At 39.6% G+C, this 15,245-nt stretch overlaps 1 protein-coding gene across 1 annotated transcript in view; it reads right to left on the bottom strand.

The window, feature by feature from the left end:
• Positions 1-15,245, bottom strand: part of SLC4A1AP (solute carrier family 4 member 1 adaptor protein) — a 35,822-nt gene that overhangs the window by 5,708 nt on the left and 14,869 nt on the right. The window contains exons 6-12 of the mRNA XM_032391547.1: positions 12,415-12,575; positions 11,585-11,654; positions 10,629-10,815; positions 5,435-5,546; positions 3,367-3,607; positions 1,516-1,602; positions 326-393 (exon numbers count right to left, since the gene is read on the bottom strand). Of these exons, the coding sequence (XP_032247438.1) occupies positions 326-393; positions 1,516-1,602; positions 3,367-3,607; positions 5,435-5,546; positions 10,629-10,815; positions 11,585-11,654; positions 12,415-12,575 (926 nt within the window). The remainder of the gene's footprint in view (positions 1-325; positions 394-1,515; positions 1,603-3,366; positions 3,608-5,434; positions 5,547-10,628; positions 10,816-11,584; positions 11,655-12,414; positions 12,576-15,245) is intronic.

Genomic DNA, 15,245 nt, shown 5'->3' with positions numbered 1-15,245 from the left:
TAAATAAATCTTTAAAAAATATATATATATATATATTATTAAAATATCTTTGTATGGCATAAAAGGATAGGAACAAAGATTCACAATTAATCAAAGAGGTATATGTGGAGTTATAGGGAACGGTGTGGATGGAGAAAAGAACAGAGAATTCAAAACATAAAAATTCAAAAATAAAAGAGAGCCCAGACTTCTAGAAAAGGGAGTATTAGGCAGTTGGGAACCCTGCTAAGACAATCCTTAAAAATTCACTCTTCTGAATGTGGTCTATGACAAGGGGATTCACTTTTACTTCTAGAGAGGTGAAGATTATGGCTAAAGTACTTACTTTGCCTGGACCAGGAGCTTTCTTTTTCTTCAATTCATCTCTGTTTTTCTCATATTCATTCTCTGATGCTAATTTGAGAAAAAGAAAAACAAGAGGCAATAGCTATTTCAGAATAAGTAAAATAGAAAAAAACAAATTCCTCCTAAGAGAGCATTATAAAAATTGAAGAAAACATGTAACAATCAAATTCTCAAAAATTCCTTCTACTATAAAGACTATCTTAAGAGAACTTTCTCTCTGCTAATAACCCTAGTTTTCAAATCCTAAGGCTGTTCTACAAGCTTGAATATAATCACACCATTTAAAAAGGGAAAGGAGGGGCGCCTGGGTGGCTCAGATGGTTGAGCATCTGCCTTCGGCTCAGGTCATGATCTCAGGGTCCTGGGATCAAGCCCCACATTGGGCTCCCTGCCGAGCAGGGGGCCTGCTTCTCCCTCTCCCTCTGCCTGCTGTTCCCCCTGCTTGTGCTCTCTCTCTGTCAAATAAAAATAAAATCTTTAAAATAAAATAAAATAAAATAATTAAAAGGGAAAGGAAAATGAGGCTGATTTTACTATTCTACAGTTCAACCATTACAGTTAAAACAGTAGAAAACCAGTCCTTTTTTTTTTTTTTAAGATTGTTTATTTGAGAGAGAGAGAACATGAGTGAGGGGAGGGACAGAGAGAGAGAATCTCCAACAGACTCTGTGCTGAGCACGGAGCCCGATGCAGGGTTCAATCTCACAACCCAGGAGATCATGACCTGAGCTGAAACCAAGAGTCAGACACTCAACCAACTAAGCCACCTAGGTGTCCCAAAACCAGTCCTTTCAATTTATTTTATTTATTTTAATAGTTTTGGAATCACTCTCATGATAGGCAGACTCATCTCTGGGAGATGAAAAGTTGTGGAGGGCTTTGCATGGCCAGGGCTTTCCATGCCAGGGAAGCGCGAAGGCAGTAGGAATTTTGTAGGTCAGGGAGACAGAACCCCAGGAGGTAGGAAAGGAATAAAGAAAGGCAAATGGGATGGCGCCAAACATAACCTCTCATATATTCCAGTTCTGTCCAGGGCCCTGGCAGGAGCGTCTGCCCAGTGTCTGAAAGGCAATTGTCTGTGCTGCTTCAGCTCAGCTCCCAACCCCTCCTGTCTGACACCAGCTGGTTGCTCGTGTGCAGGGCAGCAATGGAGTCAGCTACACTACTTGCCTGAGGGCTCCTCACATGATGCAGCTGTTTCACTGATCTCTTGATAATCTTTATTCTGTTCCACTTGGCTGAGTTGAGACATGTTTTCTATAAAATGCAGAACCAGAGCATATTGTTATTATTTAATTCATGGTGGGGAACCAAGAAAACAAAAACAAAAGCAAGAAAAGCTAAGTAAATACATAATCATCCAGCTTTACTATCATTAGCTTCAATAAACTTAATTAGATTTTCAAAAAAATGTGCCTCCATATGTTTAACAGAGAAATCAATTTTCCACTTTAAAAACTGGCCAACTCTGAAGTAAAACTTTTCAGCACTACTTACCAAAAGCCTTAAAAAATGTACATATTCCTTGGCCTAGAAATTCTATTTCCAGGAACATATTCAAAGAAAATAATCAGATGAGTACCAAGATTTATTATATATACAATATGTTTAGAATAGCAAAAATTAATAAATTACGTACAGGTCTAACAACAGGGAGGTGATTAAATAAATTATGGCACAAGCATGTGATGGACCACTATGCTCCTTACTGACTCCACATTTTAAAAGAAAATTTTAAGACATAGAAAAAAACAGGTTATAAAATAGCATGTACAATATGATCCTAACATTGAAAAAAAAAAAAAAAAAAAGAGGCCTAGAGTAATCCCTAATCAGCTGCAGATTTACTCATTAATGTACCTTTACCAAATTTTAAAATCTGCTATTTTTACACACACATATATTTCCTTTGGTCCCTTAACAAAAAAGTACTTATTGCTCGCCCTCCTACTAACCTGTTTATGCCACCTTCACAATGTATGGATCAAAGATGGGACTCATAAAAAAAGTACGTGTAAGTACCTTGTTGGAAAAGGCTAAGCATTTTGCCAATAACTAAACAAAGGAAAATGCAAAAACAAAAGATCTCTCACAGATGAAAAAACAGAAACTTTTCTTTTCTCAAACAACTGAGGATGAATCAAGAGAAGGCCTCCATACCAGGCCTGGCACTTTATGCAGACAAACTGGATTTGTTTTGGAAGTAGACATGCGTGCATTCCCATGCATATTTAATGTCAGTTTTTGTTTTGTTTTTCCTCATGCTCCCTATTTCCTGTGAAGTCTTAACACCCTGCAGGAAAATAACTCCTGCAGCTGACAAGGGACAAGAGGATACTGAAAAGATGAACAATGATCTCTGGGGGTGAGATTACAGGAGATTTCTCTTTTCTTCTTTGGACTTTTACGTATGATCCAAAGTTTCTAAAATGAATACACCTTCCTCTTATAATCAGAAGAAAACATATTTAAAAACCAATCAATTCCCTCTTTTGTCATTTGTCATCAAACCTTGGCTGAGGTGGGTGAGTACTGTGTGCCAGCTTGTCTACTAGGTACCATGGACAAAAAGATGAATAAAGCACTGTGCTTCCTAAGAAGTGTGTACCGAGGGCACAATTACGCTTAGCCTCTTTTTAAGAGATGGGAAAATAATGACTAAGGGGAGGTTTACCTGATCAGGCCCCATCATGCACCCTCTTCTACTGCCCTCCAATCACACAATGGAGGCAGCTCAGGGCTGTTCCACAGCAGCTGTGGTTTCAGATTCCACAGCTTTCAATGTTCTGTAATTCTGGAATACACTGGAAATGCCTGCTCTGATTTTGCAAAGAGGATAAATAATGACTGACGGTCAAAGAAAGACCAAGAAAGTATGTTTCCAGAGTCAGCGGTATCACATATCATAAAGTGCCACAAAGTCAAAATGCATAAGCAAGAACTGGCTTTGCTTTTCAAACCTGTGCACAATCAATGCAAATGCCCCACTAAACAGCACGGGAAGGAGAAGAAAGATATTACCATGGGTTTTTGTCTCTTTAGAACACATGAGGTCAGTGGCAGGCCTCGCTTCCTGCACTGCATCTTCCGGCTCTGTCTCCTGCTGCAGCCTACTGCTTCCAGCCTCCATTTTTCCCCTTTCATCCCCCTCCTTTTCCCTCTCATCTTCCTCTTCCTCTTCCTCCTCCTCCTCTTCTACTTCAGGCTCATCCTTCATTCTCATTAGAGCTGGAGGGAGTTCTGGACGCTTAGGGGGTAACTTCTATGAATGAAACAAAACCATGAACAAATAGTTCCACATAATGATAGAGACAAATCTCTTCAAGGAAATTAAGCTAAATGTGTAAAATGTCTAACCTCTCCAGGCTGATGGACCCTGCAGAAGTCTGCTGGAAGTAGGACTCGCACATGAAATTTTACTCATCTATGGACCTTTAACACATATCTTTATTAGTTTCTAGGGTCAAAAGAATATTAAGTACGAGTCACTTGAAACAGCTTGTAGGGAACTAAAACATTTATTGCAGGTACCAGCTGCAGGAATTCTGTCCTGTTACCCCTCGTGGTGTTAAAGGGTCTTAATTCATCACAAAATCTTCTGGGGTAAATCAGACACACATTTCTGAGAAACAGATCATTTGTGCAGCTTTTTCATTTTAGATTTAACACAATTTCAAAGAAAGGAGACATGTAAATCAGTAAAACAGACCCTGAAGACATTTTCTTTTTTTTTTTTTAAGATTTATTTATTTATTTTAGAGAGAGAGACAGAGAGAGAGAGAGCAGGGGGGAGGGGCAGAGGGAGAGGGAGAGAATCTCAGGCAGGTTCTGCACTGAGTGTGGAGCCAGACCCACAGCTCAATCTCACAACCTTGAGATCACGACCTGAGCTGAAACCAAGAGTTGGACGCTCAACCGACTGCACCACCCAGGCGCCCCCTGAAGACATTTCTTAAAGAATAAGGCCAAATATTTTAATCAAGACCTTTTAATAAAATTATTAGAAAAAGTTGATTGAAGCTTAAGGGATAGAGAAAAAGTACCAAAGTATATGTTGGGCATATCATTTTTAAAATATAGGACTGAATTCAGTAAACCTCTAAAGAGAGCTTTTTAGTAAAGAGTTTTCCCTCTAACTAAAACACAAGTACCTGCTCTCCCCCGACCCTCACAGAAAAGCCTGCATCTCAGGTGAACCTGAGTTTGCCCTAATTCAAGGTGCTGGGGGCTGAATTCTGTCCCCACAAAATTCATATGTTGAAGTCCCAACCCCCAGTACCTCAGAATGTAACCACATTTAGAGGTAAAATTTTTAGAGGTAAGTTAAAAGAAAGCAGTTAGAGTGGGGCCCTAATCCAAGATGACTGGTTTTCTTGTAAGAGGAGGGGGAGACACCACAGGTGCAAGTGCACAGAAGGATGACCACAGGAAGATGCAGGAAGAGGGCGGCCACCTCCAAGCCAAGGAAAGGGACCTCAGCGGAAACCAACCCTGCTGGCATGCTGATCTTGGACTTCCATCCTCTGGAATTGTGAGAAAATAAATTTCTGTCATTTAAACCACCCAGTCTGTGGTGTTTGGTTAGGGCAGCCCTCACACACTACTACACAAGGTTCAGCTCTTTAGGTATGAAGGACCTTTTAAAAGCTGAATCTGTGAAGAGGGTTGTATGCAAAGCAAAAACATTCACCAGTGAAGTGTTAGAGGACAGCAGAGAGATCACAAAACTCAAGAAACCGAGGACCTGGATTTGATTGCCAGTCTAGTCACTTATTGATGATGTGATCTCATATTTAACCTCTCTGAACCCGTTTCCTCACCGGTGAGAGGTAATAATTCCCACACGTCATGAAGTGTTGGAGGGAGTAAATGAAGCGTGGAAGGCCGTATGGCAGGGCCAGGTGCAGGGACTATATGACTAGCAAATGTTAGCTGAGTCTGAACGTTACAATATCCACCCACCAGGAAAAGAGACACTTCTTAAATGCGACATTCATCACAAATTAATAAATTGATGTTCAATGTACAAATCAGTTACATGCAAACTGACTCGAGAGCTAAAAGTTTAACACCATGACCCCCAACTTACCCCTACTGTTCCCGTTTTTAATTTGAATTTGCTTCCTCCTTTCATGGCACCAAAGAGAGGCAACGTAAGCTTTTTAGCTTTGTTTTCCACATCTGTAGGCTGACTTTCAGTCCTAAGAAGAAAGAAGAATTATACATATCTATTCCAGTGAAGCCAAGATTTTTTCTAAAAACACCCTGGACAATGACAAAGAAACTTTTGGCAAAACAAAAATTTCCACAAAATGAGTACTGAAGCATATATTAATAGGAAAGGCCAAGAGAATCTGAATGGACAATGACACTGCTGACTCTCAGAGACACAAGGCTATTAAGGGCAAGATGAGGCTCCGACTTTAGTAAGTTGCAACATGCTACCTGACTTCACCTTCATAAACTGATACTGATAGTACAAAGATCACTATCTTTGGGGGCAAGACCCCATTCCCACTGAGTGGTAGGAGATAGATCCATGGGGTAAAGCCCTATTTTCCACCAATCTCTCAAGAGGACTCACAGTGTCTTACTTATCTGGAGTCCACACTGACATCATACCACACACAAAGGCTCTGATCACAAAAGTTTAAAAAAAAAAAAAAAAGTGTGTGTGTAGGGGCTATACTGCATGGTGAATAATGACAAAGACATAATGAGAGACCTTACAACTGATGAGCTTGTCACCATTCTCACTGGCTGGACAGAGTTATAACAGCTAAGCCCACTCGGGTAAAGCTGAGGAAGAGCAAAGAGAAGAGATAGTAGAAATTAGGAAAGAGCAGGTGAAAAAAAGAAATGAGCAAAACCAAAAAGGATGGCAGTTGAGTTGACCAGACACTCAGAGAGTAGGCAGCATGAGGAGACAGAGGGAAGGACAGGCCTGCATTCTGGAATACGGGGAGAGCGCTGGCACGCCTGATGCACAGTGACCCATACAAGAAACTGAACTCGCTGCTCCAGCTAAAGCCCTATTTGCCACTGCTGTCTTCTTCTTCTTACCCTCTCGGCAGTGCTCTTGGGCCTAGCCTCACTCCCTTGCTCTCTACCACAGACAGACCCATTGCCTTGCTAAGGCCACCAGAAGAATCCTGCCTGCTTGGCCTTAAATATTATCCTTCACAGCCCCTCCCCAAAGGCCTCAAAGACAAAGTGAAGAGCAACACAGATATTTTTCAGCTCCATTAAATAGCTTGGCTGGTCTGGAGGACGAGCAAAGACACCCCAAGGAGACGAAAAGGCAGAAGATGGGATCACAATCAAGAGCTGCTTGGGTCAGCGGGAAAAGGTGTTAGGTAGAAAGTTTGGAAGTTCAACCCTCAAGTGAGAAGAGAGGGAGAAGGTACACACATCTAAAGGCCAGGATCTAAAGTAGGAAAGGGAGGTGAAACTAAGCAGACACACAGACAGCAAGAAGGGAGGCTCTGGAGGAAGCTGACATACTCTCTCTCGCAGGGATGACTTATCAAGGGAAAGGATTTTGGAGTTAGAATTAAAACTCACTGTTTGTTTACCCTGAACTATACCTCAGGAGTTTTTATCCTTTCTCCATAAATACGACATTGCGAATAGCTGCTAGGTGTAGCGGAAAAAGGACAATGATGACAACAGTAATACATATACGCCAGCACTTTGTCAAGTGCTATTCATGTCATCTTTTCCTTTTTAAAGATTTTATTTTGTTTCATTAGAGAGAGAGCACATGAGCAGGGGGAGGGGCAGAGGGAGAGAGAGTGCAGAGCTCAACATGGGGCTTGATCCCACAACCCCAAGATCATGACCCAAGCCAAAACCAAAAGTCAGATGCCCAACTGACTAAGCCACCCAGGCACCCCTATTCATGTCATCTTTCAACATCACCTGTACTTCTAATTTACAGAGGAAAGCAAAGGTCAAAGAAATTACATAACTTGCCTCAAAATGCCCAAAAAGTAATTCATAGAGCTGAGAATGAAAGCCAGGGAGTCTAACTTGAGTGCTAACCCCCCTCCTTACTATCAGTAAATGAAATACCACTTGGGTCATAGCTTTTGTGAACTGACCTATGAATCACTGTATGAAATATCCAAACTACACATAAATCTTTTAACAAACCTGCTAGTAATTTGGGGATTAATTTTCTGTACAGATGATCAAGGGCTCCAGAAACATTTTGTCTTTACATCTCTATTAAAAAAAAAAAGGTGCCTCCCAATATCTAGATATTCATCTATGCAATGCCCCCACCATCAAATTACAGGTTTTGTACACAGTGCTAAGTGGCTACATAAATGCTTACTGACAATCTAAAGTAGCACTGTCTGATGTTTATAGCAGCAATGTCCACAATAGCCAAGAACTATACCTCAAGATGTCCATCGACAGATGAATGGATAAAGAAGGTGTGGTATATATATATACAATGGAATATTATGCAGCCATCAAAAGGAATGAAATCTTGCCATTGGCAACGACGTGGATGGAATTGGAGGGTATTATGCTGAGCAAAATAAGTCAATCAGAGAAAGACATGTATCATATGATCTCACAGATATGAGGAATTCTTAATCTCAGGAAACAAACTGAGGGTTGCTGGAGTGGTGGGGGGTGGGAGGGATAGGGTGGCTGGGTGATAGACATTGGGGAGGGTATGTGCTATGCTGAGTGCTGTGAATTGTGTAAGACTACTGAATCACAGACCTGAAACAAATAATACATTATATGTTAAAAAAAAGAAGATAGTAGGAAGGGAAAAATGAAGGGGGGGAAATTGGAGGGGGAGACGAACCATGAGAGACTATGGACTCTGAGAAACAAACTGAGGGTTCTAGAGGGGAGGGGGGTGAGGGGATGGGTTAGCCTGGTGATGGCTATTAAAGAGGGCACGTATTGAATGGAGCACTGGGTGTTATACGCAAACAATGAATCATGGAACACTAAACTAACTAACACTAAACACTAAACACAAAAACTAATGATGTGATGTATGGTGATTAACATAATAAAATTAAAAAATTAAAAAAATAAAGTAGCACTGTCCATGGGGCACCTGGTGGCTCAGTTGTTTAAGCAGCCAACTCTTGATCTCAGCTCAGGTCTTGATCTCAAGGTGGTGAGTTCAAGCCCCGCATTGGGCTCCAGGCTGAACCTACTTAAAGCAGCACTATCCAAACAGAACTTTCTGCAATAATGGAAATGTTCTACATCTGCGTTGTCCAATATAGTAGCCACTAGCCACATATGGCTATTGAGGACATGAAATGGGACTACTTGACTGAAGAACTGAGTTTTTAATTTCATTTAATTTTAATATCACAGGAGACTATTGGGTGCTGTATAGGCCAGCACAGATCAAAAGAAAATAAGAAACTTTCCAGAGTTAATTACCTTCATAAGTGAGTGATCCCACCTAGGCAATACCACTTTTTGAGATGCCTACCTGAATTGTGCTCACTGGGAGTTGCTCATTTCCACAATAACCTACTCAACATTTTCAAAATTTGTTGAGACCACATACAACAAAATGTGAAAATAATGTCAAATTGAAAGATTGGATCTTACGCTCTCTCTCTCTCACATACACACACATACCCCACACATACATTCACACACTCACAAATACTAGCCAAATCTGGGAAAAATTAGTCCCAAAATCTTGTTCACAAATTACTAAAAAAAAAAGGATTAGGTTAATTTCTTCCAATAATTTTCACAAAATCAAAGTTAACCAATAAAATCAACTTTAGGGGGTTATGCCTTCCCCCATTTTAAAGGAAGAAATTCCACTTTAAAAGTATTTAAATATAGGGGCGCCCGGGTGGCTCCGTCAGTTGGGCATCCAGTTCTTGATTTCAGCTCAGGTCATAATCTCAGGGTTGTGGGATCGAGCCCTGCATCGATCAGGCTGTGTGCTCAGCTCAGAATCTGCTTGTCCCTCTCCCTCTGCTCCTTCCCCTGCTGTGTTCTCTCTCTCTCTCTTAAATAAATAAATAAATAAAATCTTAAAAAAAAAGTATTTAAATATATTAAAATTGTCAACTGGTTCTTAGGAATTACAAATCAGGTGCTAAAATAATCTGCACTCACATATTTTCATCTGTGGTTTTAAAATCATAGATTAAAAAATGGTATTACATTATTATATTTGTATTCCTCTTATAAGCAAGATTGAGCATTTTTTTTATATAGTTAAGAGCCATTTGTATTTCTTTTTCAGTGGCCTGTCAGTTGATATCCTTTTCCCATTTTTCTCTTCGGTAGATGGTTGTCTCCTTATTCAAAGGTCTTTATATATTAGGGAAATTAGCCTTTTGGCATGTTTCTCTTTAAAGAAGTTTACTCTGCATTAAAAGATTAAGTAAAAAATTCAATAAATAAAATCTTTTAAAAAGGCGGGGTGGGGGGTGCACCTGGGTGGCTCAGTCGGTTGAGCGTCTGCCTTTGGCTCAGATCATGATCCGAGAGTCCTGGGATCAAGTCCCACATCGGGCTCTTTGCTCAGCGGGGAGCCTGCTTCTCCCTCTGCCTATGCCTCTCTCTCTGTCTCTCTCTGTCTCTCATGAATAAATAAATAAAATCTTTTAAAAAGGCGGGGTGGGGGGGCACCTGGGTGGCTCAGTCGGTTGAGCGTCTGCCTTTGGCTCAGATCATGATCCGAGAGTCCTGGGATCAAGTCCCACATCGGGCTCCTTGCTCAGCGGGGAGCCTGCTTCTCCCTCTGCCTATGCCTCTCTCTCTCTCTCTCTCTCTCTCTCATGAATAAATAAATAAAATCTTAAAAAAAAAAGATTAAGTAAAAAATTCAGAGCCTTGGGGCGCCTGGGTGGCTCAATCTGTTAAGCGTCTGCTTTCAGCTCAGGTCATGATCCCAGGGTCCTGGGATCGAGCCCTGCATCAGTCTCCCTGCTCAGCAGAAAGCCTGTTTCTTCCTCTCCCTCTGCTGCTCCCCCTGCTTGTGCTCTCTCACTCTGTCAGATAAATAAATAAAATCTTAAAAAAAAAAAAATTCAGAGCCTTCCAATGAAACAGGAATCAATATAGTTTTCTCTAAAAATCCTACAGCAGTCTATATTTCACAAATGAAATGGTTTTGACTGTATGAAATCACTGCCTCCTGTGCTTTAAAGGATTTCTTACATTCTATTTCTATTCTGTAATGATTATCTAAGAAAACAACTATATAATTAAAAATGTTATCTATGCAAACATGTTTATTTAAAATTTCAAGTATAACTAAGACTTACTTTTTCAGCTCTGGAATCTCTGCTGGCTTTACAATTTTTATCAACCCTTTAAGTCTCTGTTGTTCTTTCCTCAGTTCAAAAGTTCTCAGGTGAAGTTTCTTCCGGGACACACCATCCAATGCACTCCCTGATTTCATTTCTGACATAAATGCATCTAAAGAGTCCTGAGATGGTGACTCTGACAGAGCTGTCCAAGAAAGGGATAATATATATTCAGAAAATTGGCCTCAAATATTTTAAAATTCAGCCAAAGTTTCCATAGAAAAGTCACTAACAGGGGCGCCTGGGTGGCTCAGTCACTTGAGCGTCCAACTCTTGACCTCAGCTCAGGTCATGATCTCAGGGAGTCTGCTTGGGATTCTCTCTCTCTCCCTCTGCCCTCCCCCCACACTGTACACTCTATCCCTCTCAAATAAATAAATAAATCTTTTTTTTTTTTTTTTAAGTCACTAACATAAAGCTGGGCAGAGGACATTACTCATATCAGGAATAAGAAAACAGGGGCGCCTGGGTGGCTCAGTCGGTTAAGCGTCTGCCTTCGGCTCAGGTCCTGATCCCAGAGTCCTGGGATCAAGCCCCGCATCGGGCTCCCTGCTCGGCGGGAAGCCTGCTTCTCCCTCTCCCACTCCCCCTGCTTGTGTTCCCTTTCTCACTGTATCTCTCTCTGTCAAATAAATAAAATCTTAAAAAAAAAAAAAAAAAAGAATAAGAAAACAGGTTATAGCTTGAAGACCTCGGGACATCATTTTGCCTCAATGGGCTTCATTTTCCTCATCTATTATATAAAGAGTTTAAAACAAATAACTTACAATGTTCTTTCTAGTTCCAAGATGCTATGTTGCTCCTTAGAAAGACTCCATGTTCTGTATATCTTATTAACTAGGCCCAGTGCTGGCAGAGAGCACTACATATGGTAGACGCCCAATACATACTTGTTTAATGGGTCATTAACTTACCTTTGCTTGAGGCTTTCAGTTTCTCAGAAATCTCAGAGAGTTCCTTTTCAGCATCATTTAACTTTGCAACCTGTAACACCCAAATTAACAGGGTTAGCAAATGTTTTTCTTCTTTCAAAATATGGTAGCTTTTCTGTCTTCTTCCTCTTATTTTCATAATTGTTACAAGGTTTAAGAGGAGTCATTCAGAATTCCAGTTAAATCTGCATCTTACGGAGTTAACAATTTTCATGTTTATTTAATTTGAATTAACTTCTGAATTAACTCAAAATTAAACAGAATGAATGTACAGAACACAGACTTGACATTACTCAAAAGAACTCAAGGCATTTGTTTTCATTGATGAATCAAAAAAAGATGTTGGGTAATGTTTTAAAGCTCTGAATACTACTTAATATAGTGAAAACACATGCTATCTTATGATGATTTCATAAAGGATATATAGTTTAAGACTACTACCAAACTATACTCCTCAAAATTCCTTTCACAATTCTTGACTGCCAGAAGTCTAAAATCAGTTTCACCTCAGAATGACCGAATTTGAAACTTTTTCCTTTCTTTTTGTAGGATTAACATCATATCCAAAGAATGCTCTTTCATGGATCAATATCCACCTAGAGATAGACAGAGCCTCTAGCAGCAAGCCAAACTTTTTCCAACTTGAGTAAGACTGTTTGTTACTATCAAATTTACAGATCAAGAAAGCTATACTTCAGTACCAAATTTCAATGCTACTGCTTTAAAAATTATAATTATAAAACAAATTTGAATAATACATTATCTTATTTAAAAATTAAACTACCACAGCTACTTCTATAATTAAAACTTGCCAATGATTCAAAGGTCTCTGGCTTCTCATCAATCTTCCCAGCTTTCTTCATTCGGTTCAGACGCTTCTTTTCAACCAGGCCGGTCCGATCAAGAAACGTGTCATCATCACTATCATAAAAGTCTTCATCCTCCCAGTTCTTGGCTTTCCTTTTCCGAGATACTAGGAGATAAAATAAATGGTAATTAAATGAGTTTAAAGAAAAAGAAGACAAGTAGGTAAGCAGCTTAAAATATCACCATGAATTATTTCAAGGCTCAACTTATATGTAGCTGTCAAACTACATATAAAAACAAAGAGTTAAACTTGGAAGACATTATGCTAAGTGAAATAACTAGAGTAGCCCAATTCACAGAGACAGAAGGTAGGATGGTAATTACCAGGGGCTGGGGAAAAGGAAGAATGAAAAGTTAGCAACCAGTGGGTACAAAGTTTCAATATGGGAAGATAAGAAACTTCTGAGAGGGATAGTAGTGATGGTTGCACAACAATGTTAATGTATTTAATACACTTAATGCTTACAATGGTAAACTTTGTGTTATGTATATTTTACCACAATAAAAGAATTAAAGCAAAGGGCTAATTTATTTAATGAGCAAGAAGTTCTCAAAAATCAATGTGTAAAAAAAGGAAAAAGATAAACAAGGAAAAGGCCAATAATCCAAAAATTTTTTAAAGGATAATGAAAGCCGTTCACAGAAAAAGAAACATAAATGGCCAAAAAATTTTAAAGATGTTCAACACTTTTTAATAATTAAAAAAATACACATTAAGGGGCGCCTGGGTGGCTCAGTCATTAGGCGTCTGCCTTCAGCTCAGGTCATGATCCCAGGGTCCTGGGATCGAGCCCCGCATCGGGCTCCCTGCTCCGCGAGAAGCCTGCTTCTCCCTCTCCCACTCCCCCTGCTTGTGTTCCCTCTCTCGCTGTGTCTCTCTCTGTCAAATAAATAACTAAAATCTTAGCCATAGTATCCTCAACTCTTATAAAAAATAATAATAAAATAAAAAATACAAATTAAAATAATGAGATACCACTTCTTACCTATAGACTAGAAAAAACATGAGAAGATTAATAATGCCCAATTTGGCAACGGTATGGGGAAATGGACTCTCAAACAGTTGGTGGGAATGTACACTGATACATCAAACTCATAACATCTGTCAATAATAAAAATCCAATTGACCTAGCAATTCCACTTATAGGAATTTATCCTACAGATATCAATGCAACATTGTTTGTAACAGTGAAAAATCTGGAAAGCTCATCAAGAGGGGACTATGGTAGCTATTACTTTTTTGACCCTGTGCCATCTTACTCCCCTTGTTCTGGTAAAAGTACCCCTTTTCTTCTAGAAAACTCCTCCCCCATTCCATCTGGATTAGGGATAGTCAAGTGACCAAAGCCAATCAGTAAGAATCCTCATATTTATATTTAGATATAAGGAAAAAAGGGCTCTTTTTCCAATGAAGTTATGAAAGCGGGAAGATATAAATTCTGTAAGCAGCCAGCTTTTCTGCACAGGGTAAGAATCTATCTGCAAAATAAAACCATGCGCTCATGAAACAGATCACACAGATACACATATACAGTTTTATAGTGTCCTGGTGATACTGAGAGTTCTGGTTTGATAGGACCAGAACTTAAGGTCCTGGTTCATGCACTTCTTCCTTCAATCCTGTAAACTACTCTTCCCAGGCTCTGGAGCCAATAACTTTTCTCCCTAAGCTAGTTTGAATTGGGTTTCTATTATTTACAACCAAAACAGTCCTTATTAATATAAACTTCATAATTTCCAAGTTAAGATGGTACACTGAACATACATATCTAATTTCATTCTTTCCCCATATCCCACTAAAGCTAAGTAAAAAGATTTTTTTTAAAAAACATTAATCTAGGGATGCTTGGGTGGCTCAGTCAGTCAAGCATCTGCCTTCGGCTCAGGTCATGATCCCAGGGTCCTGGGATCAAGTCCCGCATCAGGCTGCTTGCTCAGCGAGGAGCCTGCTTCTCCCTCTGCCTGTCGCTCCTTCTGTTTGTTCTCTGTCTCAAATAAAATAAAATCTTAAAAAATAAAAAAATAAAAAACATTAATCTAAAAATAAATGAATAAATTAAATAAGTAAATAAATAAATAAATAAAACACTAATCTACTGGGGCATCTGGCTGGCTCAGTTGGTAGAGCATGCAACTCCTGATCTCAGGGTTGTGAGTTTGAGTCCCATGTTGGGTAGAGAGCTTACTTAAAAAATAAATAAACAAATAAAAATTCTAAATCTACAAAGACAGGGAGAATGGGAGAAGGGATAGCAACACCAAATTTTTGGAAATTAGAAAGTAGACAGACAAGTGGAAACTAAATTAGCAGAACTAAAAAAGATGAATCCTAAACCAATAGTGAGGAAAGCCGAGAATCAATCTGATGATACTGTAGAATCTACAAAAGGATCTTGAACTGGGAATGGTTAGTAGTGCTAAAATAAGCAGACGAGAGCAAAAGCTGTCGAGAAACAGATCCCCTTCCCTGCCTATTTACCTCCTTCCCATCCCCAGAAAAAATCCAGAAGTTAATCTCTAGAAAGGGTAAGACAGAAAGTCTTTGCATTGTGGACTGACCAGTTGAGTTGAGGGCATGGGTACTATATTCTAAAAATAGTACTATCCTGAAAATAGGTGAATATTGAGAATCTGCTCAGCCATCTTCCAGCACTTAGCTCTAGAAATTTCATGCAGGAGACTGGAAGAATATTCTCTGAGGAATCCTGCCTGCAGAAGAGGAAAAACCTAAGAATATTTAAATGAGGAGTTCCCCAACAAAAGGCCCACCAACATC

This window comes from Phoca vitulina, unplaced genomic scaffold (genome assembly GCF_004348235.1).
Source record: "Phoca vitulina isolate PV1807 unplaced genomic scaffold, GSC_HSeal_1.0 scaffold63, whole genome shotgun sequence".
NCBI classification, from domain to species: Eukaryota; Metazoa; Chordata; class Mammalia; order Carnivora; family Phocidae; genus Phoca; species Phoca vitulina.
Note: the sequence above shows the minus strand (reverse complement) of the source record. Positions and strands in the feature narration are given on the sequence as shown.